This window comes from Cheilinus undulatus, linkage group 1 (genome assembly GCF_018320785.1).
Source record: "Cheilinus undulatus linkage group 1, ASM1832078v1, whole genome shotgun sequence".
NCBI lineage: Eukaryota > Metazoa > Chordata > Actinopteri > Labriformes > Labridae > Cheilinus > Cheilinus undulatus.
Genome location: NC_054865.1, coordinates 42,194,415 through 42,207,324, shown reverse-complemented (window position 1 = coordinate 42,207,324; position 12,910 = coordinate 42,194,415). Strand labels below are relative to the sequence as shown.

Below are 12,910 nucleotides of genomic sequence, written 5' to 3'. Positions count from 1 at the left end.
TAGCTCCGGTGCACGTGAGCATGTGCGTTAACATAGACACACTCAGATACATGACAGCTGAATCTAAGATTCCTCCACTGTGAAGGTTATGTTTTGTTTTCTTCTTTTTGTGACCTCTGTTGATTCAAAGTTGGCTCCTTGTGCCCGAGTAATACAAACACAATTTCAGCAGGACCAATAAAAAGCTCTAAAATTCTACAGAAGGTGTGGACAGACCTCTACTTTTCTCCTTCATAAAAAGGCATCTAGTCCAAAATTTGTGTGAGAAAAACACAGGTCAAGTGCTTGCTTGCACTTACAATACAACCAAATCCTTGTCAAGCTGCAAAACTTAGCTCTGGATCAGAAAAACAAGACTAAAACAGCCACAATGAAGACAAATTAATGGAAATGTAAGCAAGTCAGGTTAGTACGTAATGAGCATACCAGTGAACCAAAAGCATGCATTCTTAAGACAAAACTAACAACTATTTATTTCAGGCATATTACCATTTGATGACAGTGCAGTGATAGCAGATGAAAATATTTGTCAATAAAGACAAAAATGTTAGCATTTATTGATATTTTCTTCAAAATTTTGATCACTGAAACCACTAAAAATACAGAATTATCCTAAAAACTGAGATTTCTCCTACATCAGGTTTCTTGATAGGGCTGCATCATATTGGCCAAAATGATTATTAAGATTATTCCAATCACTGAGATCCCAATTATCAATCCTGATTATATATTATTTCTAAGGACTGTTTTAAATAACTTAAGTTTAAATCAAATTATCTGACCAGGCAATTTTGACATCTGCCCTTAACAGTTGGCCAAACATTACCTAGCAAAGATGTACAATATCTATACTTTATCCCACAAAAAAATCTGTACTAAGTAAAAGCCACATAAAATTGATCTGTATTCAACCTCATCTACTGTGCTTTATTAAATGGTATGCATTGTTCAAGTTAGAACTTTTTGGAAGATATGTGAAATGCAAAATAATTGCCAATCATGAGTCCTGGGATTAAACTGGTATCAGTACCATCACTGGTAAAATTTCTGCCCTGGAATGGATTTTTTAAGTACCGTCATGTCCTGTTTAAATGTTTGCGTTATGTTGTGCACACACAAGGCATAACTTATGCCACCGCTAGGCTAGTGTAGCAAACAGCTCAGTCTGAGTCCAGTCACTAGCATGTTTTGCTCCAGTATTAAGCAGCTGGGTAACTGAGTGAACGTCACTCACTCCTGCAGCTGTACATAACATGAAGTACAGTAAAAAGGAAAACTTGTGTTTTTCCTCTCTAAGTCTGATGTCTGTAATAACAGTAACATAGTGATTGTGTTCACTTTGCAGAGCGGATCTGTCACTTTGTCTGTGACTTTAACACAAACTAGGTTGTCTCAGTTTGTATTAAGTCCAGCGCTGCAGTGACTCGGCTTAAACAACTGTCTAAAGAAGTGTTCAAACTCGTGATTCTCAAGATGTAAGTCCGTGTCAAGTCCAAGAAGTTAAAAATGCTGCTGTAAACACTGCAGCTGCTTAAAGTCTCCAGTACCGCTGTTGAAGCGAAGTTAAACAAACTATTTATGTCAATTCCTTCACAGTAAAAGTCATAGTTGTTATTTCTCCGGGACTTTTCATGAGAATGCCTCAAAAAGGAAATGTGGCCTTGTCAAAAGCACCTTGACATACCTCAGCACTACAGAAGTGACACTTCAACATACTGAAGCAGTTACAAGGACAGAGAGAGACTATTAAATCAATTTTCTGTGATCTAAAGCTCAGATATGAGTTGAGTATACCATCACAGGAGGAGGAGGGGTCTGAAGCACTTGAACATGCATTTAAGTGTATTATCTATCTTAATTTTGTGATACATAAGACTTTGAAATGTTAGAAACCACATTTTAAAATTAAAAAAATATCACTTTTATGATTAATTGCAAAAAAAATAAAAAAGGAAAAACCTTGTTATCTATTTTAAAGCTATTTGGGGGCTTTTTTGCCTTATTGACAAGGACAGTGGATAGAATCAGAAATAGGGAGGAGAGAGTGGGGGACTGGCATGAAGGAAAGAAGCCAGCGGCAGGACTTAAATGTTTACCCTGATCAGAAAATTAATGGACCAATCGGCCACATATGAAGAGGTGGTAGCCACAGGTGGCTTTCGTCAATCTGAACATTTAGCTCAGATGCAACTATAGTAGTTAGCAGTTTTATCAGAATTAGATAACAATTCTTTATCAAAAGAAAAGCAAAGCACCGCATTGAAAGCTTTTCTTGGAGGAAAAGATGTTTTTCTCTTCTTCTGACCAGCTTCAGCGAGAGTTCAACCTATCAACTGGCTCCACTGATCATGGACAACAACAACTGCTGACTGTCACACTTGTCTTGTAGAGTTCACTCCCCAGGGCTATGCATGCCTACTGTTTTCTCTGACAGTCAAAACCTTGCTAAATCACCCTCTGAGGTGTTTTTAAAAGGTTCTACCCTCTCCTTACACCGAGCAAGGGCTGTTGCCCAGATGGATGTGAGGTACATCCCATGACATGAATATGTATACAGTCTATCTGGTATGCCAGGTTAGCTGCAAGAGAGAGGGTGAGAGTAAATTGTCCATGTTTTGAGTAATTTAGACAGCGTGCAGTAGTTTGTCTACAGTTTCTAGTAATTAAAAAAAAGACAGTGTCCAATATTTGGGTGCCTAGGAATTTCATTTTCTGTTGCTTTAGCATTGAAATAGATACTTTATAATTTCATATATGTATTTCATATATGTATGTATGTATTGAAATAGATACTTTATAATTTCATATATGTATTGATTTTTTTTAAATCTGGTGTTTTGTCAACTCTACTATTAATTTTGGTTTGTACTTGTAAGGGAAAAAAATGCATATTGTCATAAAAAAATGAAAACTGAACACAAAATCTGTTCTGAAACCACTTAAGCAACCAGTTGGGTGCTGGAAAGTAAACCAGGCTTAACAACTGCACCTGCCTCTGAACAAAATATCATGCCAGAATGCATGATATTCTGAAGCCCCTGATTCCCTGAATTAGTTCCAAAGCATGCACTCCCCCTCTCTCACAAACACAGAAACATGCAATGACTCCAGTATGACTGTCTCCAGACAATCCACAGTCCTTATCGTGCTCATGCCATCTCCAGTCCTCTGTTTCCTGCTTGGAAATTGGTTTAATGTGTCAGGCCTATCTGGCTACCACAGGGGTCAACTTGTGTTCTCATATCCTGTCTCGTTCTCTACTCGGAAAAAAAATCTGAATTCCTTTGTTACCCCGCATTGGCAGGTCAGAAGGTCGGTAAAAATTATGCAATTATGCAGCTCCCAAACATGCTGTGTCCACATGAATGCACTGCAGCTGGCTCAGAGGATTCCTCATAGCTGACCAATGAGACTGCTTAAGGGTGCACAGTTATTATTGCTTCTCATTCAGTCTATTTATGTCCATCTATTTCTGTCTGCAGTGTAATTCTACTAGTTTGTATGAAGTTGCAGGAGGAAACTGTCCTGAGTGGTAGGCAGAGTTAAGGGCCTACATTTATATTTAATTATTTAGCAGGGTTACTGGGAATTTTAAGAACTTCCAATAAATAAAACATCCACCTCCACAACTCCATCTAATCTTACACAAAAGTTCTGGTACTATGCATCTCAGAATGAGTTATCAGTTGTGTACGTCTCTGAGTAATTTTAAGTTATCATGGAAATCAGCATCAGAGTGGATGAAAGGATAAAGACATGGTTGTGTTAATAGCCACCAGAGCAAATTTTCTCTCCTTCCAAAACTTGAACACTTCATTACTGCATGGAGAGATTGCAACAATTATCCCCATTTTGTCTCATGCTTCCTCTTTTGTTCCAATCATGCCACAGAAAATAAATAAATGTTCCCATTCTGCTTAAATAAGTAGCTGCTTACCCAGTGTTCTGCCCTCCTCTTCCCCCAGCGTGTTAACAAATATGTAGCCCGAGACCTCAGATGTTTATCGTGACATCTTTTGCTTTCCCTCTGATTTGTTAAACGCTATGATTTATTAATGAAAGAGGATGCAAATATAGATGCTGTTTCGTGCTGTGTGTTACATTTGTGCAACACCGATGCATCACTCGTGCAACAAGCACCTCTGCAAACAGAAATAGCACCTATGGCTGCAAATAATCCCCACATTCATGGCAAAACTTTGTATATTTTGGTTCTGTGGAGACAACATAATTTACTCTTCCTCCCTTGAGCAACATTCTGTGGTCTGACTGCACTTCCTCCTACTTGTATCTATCATATGAGCTTGAGGGAGATGAAGAAAAATAAAACTGCCTATTAATAATTCAGAATTCCAGCGTGTAGTGTTATGTACAGTAGCAGCAGGTTTATTTGAGGAAATATGAAGATACACCCTAAGGCAAGCTGCTAATTTTTTTTATGCACTGGCTTGCTCCAATAAAACAAATCTGGCCAAGTGGCCCAGAAGAGCTCAACTGGGGGACAGAAAATACACAAATTACGAGTGGTTCTTGAACTCTCTCTCGTTTCTAAAATTGAGTGTTTGTGCATCGTGTTGCTGAGCTGCTCAGTCCTGTCTCAAAGTGAGCTTTGGTACATACAGGTTTACCAAATTCATTCCATGGAAAGCTCCAGAGGGAAGCAGTTATCTAAAGATGAAGGAAGAAGGGGAGAAATGAAATAAAGAGTGCTTTTCAATTCATTGCCTTGGTAGCCACTGAAGTGTGGGAGCAATTTCAATACAATATACAGCACAGGCTTTGATAAGACTTTTTCGCTAGGATCCTTAAAAACAGGCAAAGCCTGGTTACATGTGCATCCCTGTGTTTGTGTGCACTACTGTGTGTGTGCATTTCTTGGAGGAAGGGTGTTTCAAGGTTCGGACAAATGCAAGATTGTCCCGCTCATAAAAAGAGAGGGGCTCTGTCACGGAGCCTGCCAGCTAAAGGCTTAAATCACATGCCTGGAATACACAATGACGTTACACCCACACACACACAAACACACAATCTCTTTAAATTATGCAGAGTAAGACCATTCCTGGAAGCATTCATTTTCAACATCTGCTCCAAGTACATTGTTTGAATGCATATGCTCAACCTAAACAGATCAAGGTAGAACAATTTATCTCCTATATTTTATCCACACTGCTTAAATGATCACAGACGCACATCCAAACTGTTCTTTTCAGCTTTCTTTAAAGCCATCCAAAAGGTTTATGACTGCCTGTCATTTCTAGAAAATATTAAAAGACCTTGGTTTGTTTTTATATGTATTGTTACTAGAGACATCTAATATATTTTTCCACTTTATATGCAGAAAGACATCATGGATTCAGTGTCTGCTTAGGAAATTTAATCACTGTCATTCAAAACAATTCGACCAAATTCTGTTATGCAGAGAATATTCCATATTCCATGTGTGAATAACATATTCATGTGTGACATTTTCCATTAAAGCAGCAGGAGCCTCCTTAGCAAGTGACAAGTGACAGTGTCAAGTCAGCAGAGGCAGGAGCCCCCTTTCCCCTTGACACCCTTATTCCAATGCCACCACACAAAAGGCAGAATGTCGCCACCTAAAGACAGTCTGCTCTCGCCTTTCAGACTCCCACTCTTTGCCACCTGCACCTTATTAACATGGATGCTCTCCCATCGAGACAGGAGTCTTTTTAATTAGAGTTTCATGGTGAATCAAATTACAACACTCAAAACTTATCAAAACAAATCAATATGATAAATTATGGGCCAATTAAAAGTAATGACACAGGAGTCTTTGCATGTTTGGTTGGGATGAGAGAGGAAAAAGGTAGTCAGAGAGCAGGAGAGAAACTCATAGGCCACAGCCTGGCATAGCTGCAAGGGCTACACGTTATATATGGGACAAAAATCCTAAAACGGACACAGGCGAATTACTGAAATCCCTTCTTCCTGAGCATTGAGGAATTTTGCAGCAGATTGGTTTTAACCTTGATTCCCCACTAAGTAATTCCCTTCAACGCCTTAAGCGGAATTAGGCATCATTACGTATCATCCATCTCCTTATCCCAGGAATTCTCTTTAGAAATGAAATGAAGCTCTCCACCGGGCCGGGCGCTGGCACGGTAGTGACAATGATAAGGCCAGCGGAGCTCTGCTGATATGTTCATATTATTCTCCTCTCCCAGCAAGAGACCAAACCCAGCCTGTCTGCCAGTGCACCACTATAAAACATCATTAGAGGCCAGCAGCTCTGTGGAGAGAGACTGGGAGTAACAGGAAGCTACAGTAGGTTCAGATGCAGACAGCACTACTAAGGTGCCCTTGTGAAAGTGACTGAGCAGGCAGTATGCTCTCACGCTTTATCCATCTCTTTATTTATTTTTTCCTATTTAGCCTCTCCTCCTGTGGCACTGTAGTGACAGATGGGCTGAGAGGCCTTGGGATCGATGGAAGGGGAATTCTGTCTTTGTTTCCTGACATTTTTCCCATAGCCACTCTCCTCTGACTCAGGTTACTTACTGTCCACACGGTTGGAGAGATGAGGCAGAAGCTGAGAGGAGGGAGGAAAATGATACGCTTCTGTACAGCTTCTGAAGAAACTTAATGCCTAAGGCCATCTCCCTCTACACAGGTTTCTGTTGAATAATACAATAGAGCACCCTGCACGCCTGATGCGCCGAGGGGACCCTCTGTAAACAAGACACTAAGGAATGTGTTGCTGCTGCACTTGCTTGTTTTCCCTTTAAAGTCTGAAAGGAGGGGAGAGGGAAATAAGTGCACTGAAAGGGTGTGCAGCAGCCCAACACAGTCTAATTCATCATCACTGCATTAGTGGAGAAACAGAGCGCAGAATGGGCCAGCAATTATTCTGTCCCTCTGATTAGGAAACCTTAACGGTCTTTGTGTTGACCCCTGCCCTCTGCAGCTGGCTCATAATAGAAGCAAGGCTGAGACTGAGAGTGGGAACAACAGACAGTGGCCTTCCTCCCTGGTGGGAACACGTCACATCTTATCACAGTCATCGTCACATCCATGTCCAGTAAAAATAGGACTGAAAAGACAGTGGGCGGCTAATCGAGGGGGTAATAGTTAAAGTCCATCAGGATTAAAAGGAAAATGACTCTCGAATGTTGGCTTGCAGGCCAAGGCCAAAGACAAAATGAAGGTAACTGAGGATCCTTTCTTCTTTCTGTCAAATTACATTAGGATCATGAAGGCGGTAAACATCAGACAATGGATTTTTTTCTACAACTGGCCATTATCCCCACTGTTACATACCGCTGTCTAAAGTTGGCTTAATCCTCGTCTGACACGACAGACTTTTAATGGGCTTAAGGCCAAAGACATAGAGAAGTTATCAGGTTAGAGGCTTATAAACCAAAGTACTCAACACAAAGACGTGCAAAGACACTGTGAAAATAAACTCAGGGTGCTAATCCCTAAGAATTAAAATCTCTGGAATCAACCCTAAGTAGCTATAGATTTTGACTGATGTTATGTCGCAAAATGAGCGCCTTGAAATAAGCATCTGTCACTGTCTGAGTAAATGTGCTCTTATTATTCAACTTAACGGCTGTTCCAGTAAATTAATCTACTACATTAATAGGTACATTTCGAAAAAATGTAGCCATTGGATTGGGATATGTGGGATAATTGGGTAGTTTAGAGGGAATTGGGGCTGAAAAAGAAATTCATACCTGCTCATAACTCTCAGCCACAGTCTAAAGCTTTTATTCCAACGGAAGGAAATGACAGTGATAGAGTGATTAATGAAAAAATTCTACATGAAAACGGGTTTCAAAAGCCTGCCGTGACATATTTCAAGCACAACTGATTTGTGTTGATGTCAGTGGCTCTGTTCTATGAGAATACTGGAATGACTGTTTAATCCTTCTAATGCTCAGCCCTCCCTCCCTCCCTCTCCTCTTTTCTCTCTGTGCTCCTGGGCCTCTCTGCTTCTGCCTGTCCTTATCTTCTCTTTCTTTTATTTTACAAAACAAGGAAGGGGGAGGGAGGGAACTTGATATAGGAAATGGGAGCTCTCTCTCAGTGTTGTGATGTGAAAATGGTGGCAATACAGTGAAGGAGAAGAGTGCAATTTCTCTTACCTGTATGATGGACATGCGGTTAGTAGGTGTGTCTGTAGTGCTGGTGACTGGGCCTGTGAAGCTGGTGTGGCATCCCACGTGGCCTTGGGGCACGCTGAGGTTATTGGCAGTGGGCTTGAGGTACATGACCTCTGATCTTGGTGAGCTGAGTGGCAGGCGTGTCTGGTAGTCAAAGTACATGGGAGAGGTGGCCAAGGAAGGGCTGCTTACCACATTCATCACATTCATGGCATCCCGCTCCTCCACCTCGCTCTGCACCAGCATGATGTCGTTCTTGTTAATCTTCTTCTTCTTGCCTTTTCCAAGCTGAGGGTGTGAGTATTCTGCAATGCGACAGTTATAGGTACGGATTTCCTTGTTTTCCCGTTTGCACTTGATTGCTATGGTCACCATGGCAGCTAGAAGCATGATTGATATGATGCTGAGAGTAACAATGAGAGGAAGAGACATGTCCCAGTTCTGATTGTCCTTTGTACGTGGCAGTCCATCAGGAGGCCGCCCGTCAGAGGCCTTGATTATGAGCCTGGCGGCAGCTGTGAGTGTTGGCTTGCCATGGTCAGATACTCGGATGATCAACTCCACGATTGGATTTACATCATCCCAGAACGGGTGGGCTGTTCTCACTTCCCCAGTCACTGGATCAATCTCAAAAAGATGCTCCTCATTGCCGTCTGAGATCTCATAGGTGAGCCTTCCGCTCTCACCGTAGTCATTATCCACAGCCCTCACTGTGGTGACGATGTAGCCCACACCAACATTACGGGGCACATGGATTTCAGCTGTGTCATTTAGGAGCAGGGGCAGGACTATGACAGGGATGTTGTCATTGACATCCAGAACACTGATGCGCACTGTAGCATTGCTTTCCAGGTGTGGAGATCCATTATCTTTAGCAAGAACCTTAAAGTCAAAGTACTTTATCTGCTCATAGTTGAAAGATCTCACAGCATAGATGGCTCCATTAGCAGCATTTACATTAACATAGGTGTTGACATCACCCCCACTCACATTGGAGTTAACTATGCTGTAGTACACAGTGCCATTCTGGCCGAGGTCTGGATCATGTGCCAGAACTGAACCGAGGTACTCCCCAGGAATGTTGTTCTCAGGAATCTGAAGAAGGTAAACTGACTTAGTAAAGCGAGGAACATTATCATTCTCATCAAGGATCTTCACGGTGAAGGATTTTGTGGAATTAAGAGGTGGAATTCCATTGTCTTTGGCCACAATGGTGACATTGTACTCATCCTGCATTTCTCTGTCCAAGGGTCGGTCTGTCACCACTGTATAGAAGTTATCATAGTTCTCCTCAAGTTTAAAAGGGACATTACCCAGCACTCTGCACTGAAGCTGCCCATTCCTGCCAGAGTCCTTGTCTGTGACACGGACCAGAGCAATGACAGTGCCTGGAGGTGCTGCCTCGCTGATGGCTCCCTGTCTCACTGACACAAAGCCTATAGACGGCCAGTTATCATTCCTGTCAAGCACTTTAACAGTGACTTTACAATGGCCAGGGATTGGATTGGGACCCAAATCCTTCGCCTGCACGTCAATCTCAATAACAGGACTCTCTTCATAGTCAATTTCGCCCTGAATCTTTATGACCCCTGTCCTGGAGTCTATGGAAAAGAGCTCCCTGATTCTCTCTGGGGCATAGCCGCTAAAAGAATAGACGACTTGTCCATTGTTGCCCTCATCAGGATCGGTAGCGTTCAAATCGATCAGGACTTTCCCAGGAGGGGAATTTTCTGGAATTTCCACAACATACGAGGGCTGATCAAACACAGGGCTGTTATCATTGGAATCAATAACTTTTACATTTATCTGCATGGTACCTGACCTAGGATATTCCCCGCCATCAGTTGCTGACAAAATAAGAGTGTGATGGCTTCGTTCTTCTCGGTCCAACGGTCTTTGAATAACTAATTCAGGAAATTTAGTCCCATCCCCACGGGACTTTACCTCCAAGGAGAAGAGATTGTAGTCATCGCGTGTTATTTGATAGGTTTTCAGGCCATTTTCTCCTGCATCTGGGTCATGTGCACTGGTCAGAGGAAAGCGTGTCCCCGGCACAGCATTTTCAGAAATGTCAATATCAATTTGATCCGAGGGGAAAGTTGGCGAGTTATCGTTAATGTCCTGAATATCTATCTTGATCATGCAGATCTCCTTGTCGTTGGCAAACACCTCCATGGAGAGCTGGCACTTGGGGTTTCTCTTACACAAGGTTTCCCTGTCGATGCGCTGCTTTGTGTACAACAGTCCGCTTTGGGGGTCGACGTCAATGAGATGCGGAGCGGAGTTCTCCAGCACCCTGAAGTTGGCTTTCTTACCCTGTCCTCCCGGCCCGATCTGTTCCAGCCCGAGTCTGGCATCTTTGGCAATGTTCCCAATCACTGTCCCCGGACCCTGTTCCTCCGGGACAGAGTAATTCAAGTTTTTTAATGTCAGGGCTTGAGCCCATAAGAGTAGGAAAAAGAAAATAGAAAGATACATCCCCACTCCGTAAAAGCGGCTATTATCTGTGTCCTGTTTATGCCTCCTTCGACCTGTTGATATTTTGTTCAAATTCTGTATTTCTGTTATTGGGGATCAGATACAGAGTCCTGTTCATCATGTGAGGCCTTGGCATTTGTCTTTGTGGATTGTCTTTGCTCTGCCTCCCTCTTCCTCTGCCTCTTCCAGCAATCTGTGGAGCTGAACACCTAATTTATATTCAGCTGAGCGCCCAGACTCATCTGAGCAATAATCGCGATCCAGTCCCCAAACAGAATAGTCATTGTAAGTGTTCACTCATACCACCTATGAAAGAAAACAGAAAAGGATATATTTATTATAAAGTCTGTGTCAATTAGTCACCCAAATAAAAATAGACTTAGCTGCATGAGTGATACTGCCAGTAAGACATCAGATCTACCGCTGAGCCAAAAATGAAACAAGGCTCATGTGTAATTCATCTCCACAATTATGGGGGAAGCTTGTCAATTAGTTAACCTTGGGAAGACACTTGGCGCAGCCCTGATTCACATAGATATAATGATTCCTCCAGCAGCTTATTTACTACATGCACTATTAAAGGCACAAGACTCAGAATGCAGTTCTTAAGGTGGCTTCTCTGTGCGATGCACGACCTGACCCTGGCACGATAATGGCCCATACACACAATATGAGCATGTTGATGAAACTGTAATAGGGGAACTTTAATAATATGGTAAGACTGCAGGCGTATAGCTGAAGATGGCCTATTGTGGCGGCTATTTAAATAAGAGTGTATAAAATGAGCCTCTTACACGCATTAACAAATCCGCATAATCCGGATATTCACAATGAGCCTTATGAAAAAATTCGGAAATGAGCTGCCAACATCTCGGCACAGCCGTGTAATTCTCTCCACTGATGCTCTCTCTCCCTCTCCCTCTCTGCAAGATTCAACGGAGAAGCTGTTGCATCCGCATGCATGGGGGTTACAATCGTTTGGAAAGGCGCAACAGACAGGGAAATTACAGATAAGACCTTGAAAAGATTAATAACAAAATGTGAACTCACCAAAAGAAATTGCGGTATTAGTCCTTAAAATATGAAGGTTAAAATGAAAACAGGCAGTTCCAGAAGGGTTCAAGGAGAGTTTCATCCCTCTAACCACTTCGGTAAAGGTACCACCCGTATCCTCTTTCCCCTTCTATGCGCGATGGGGAAAAGCCACAAGCCTCCCCGATGCACGCGCAGGCTACAGTGCAGCGCAGTGGAAATTCAAAAAAAAAAAAGTGCTCCAGAAAAGTATGACTGTAATGTCAATGAGCTGAAGTCCTCTCCGCTGTCTGATTAGGATGCAGCGGCTCGCCTTCTGCCTGCAGTGAGTCACCGTTCATCAGGAAGGAAAACTGTTCAGAGAAGAGGAAGAAAAAAATCCAGATGTGAAGTAGACGGTAGATCCAAAGTTGAGAATGTAGCTTTAAAGAAAACAGCGGTTGCTGTTTTATCTCCCCCGTCTGAAAGACCAGTGAGAGACCGCTTCCCGGTGTGGCATTTTGTCCTTGTCCGCGTCCCCCCCTTCGTCAAAGTCCACACATACAGAGGAGAGAATGAGAGACAGCTGCTGAGGACGTGGTCAGCAACAACCCCGCGTTCTGCCACAAGTCCTTGCGTAGCTATCAGGAAAAAAGAAACGGCTTGGCTTTCTTGGATATATACGCACTGTCGTTCTTTAGTATTTCCCGCACGTAAAACAGTCCTAAGCACATTGAACGCTTCCTCTCACTGACTGAACTCCGGACACCGCATGGTGCATTAAACATTGTCGCTACTCCTCCGGCAGCCAATGAATTTGAAGAGGTGGGAAGAAGAGGAGGGATTCAAACGCCGCTTCGGGTACTGACTACAAATGATTGGTGGCTCGTAGTTCACCGGTGGTGCATCTGTGTTTTTTCAAATATCACAGTTCATTGTTGTTTACAATAGAGGAAACTGTGCAGTTGGACAGCCGTGCCAAGAGGCTGGAATGGCTCTCAGCGGTTTGAAAATTTCAGTTAGGTCATGGATCAAAAATAGACACACAGGTTTGAATGAGGTGGGAATTAATTCACCAGGATTTTCTGGATTCAACCACAGTGCCTGTATTCAGAGCATGAGCGTTGAGACGTGTTAAAAAGATGAGAAAAAATCAATTTGAACCTTAAAATAGTGATTAAACCAATGCTTCTATACCTCTGAATTCCCCTTATATTTATATGCAGGGTGTTTTTGTTCCATTTTTTTCTCAATAGCAATGAACTCTGAAGCACAACTTACGCAGTCTTTTATCC

At 42.4% G+C, this 12,910-nt stretch overlaps 1 protein-coding gene across 2 annotated transcripts in view; it reads right to left on the bottom strand.

Annotated features, from left to right (window-relative positions):
- pcdh17 (protocadherin 17) overlaps positions 1-12,348 on the bottom strand; it is an 85,556-nt gene extending 73,208 nt beyond the window's left edge. For both annotated transcript variants that reach the window (XM_041792513.1, XM_041792523.1), the window contains exons 1-2: positions 11,655-12,348; positions 8,109-10,910 (exon numbers count right to left, since the gene is read on the bottom strand). In XM_041792513.1, the coding sequence (XP_041648447.1) occupies positions 8,109-10,604 (2,496 nt within the window). In that variant the 5' untranslated portion in view covers positions 10,605-10,910; positions 11,655-12,348. The remainder of the gene's footprint in view (positions 1-8,108; positions 10,911-11,654) is intronic.
- Positions 12,349-12,910: the final 562 nt, after the last annotated feature.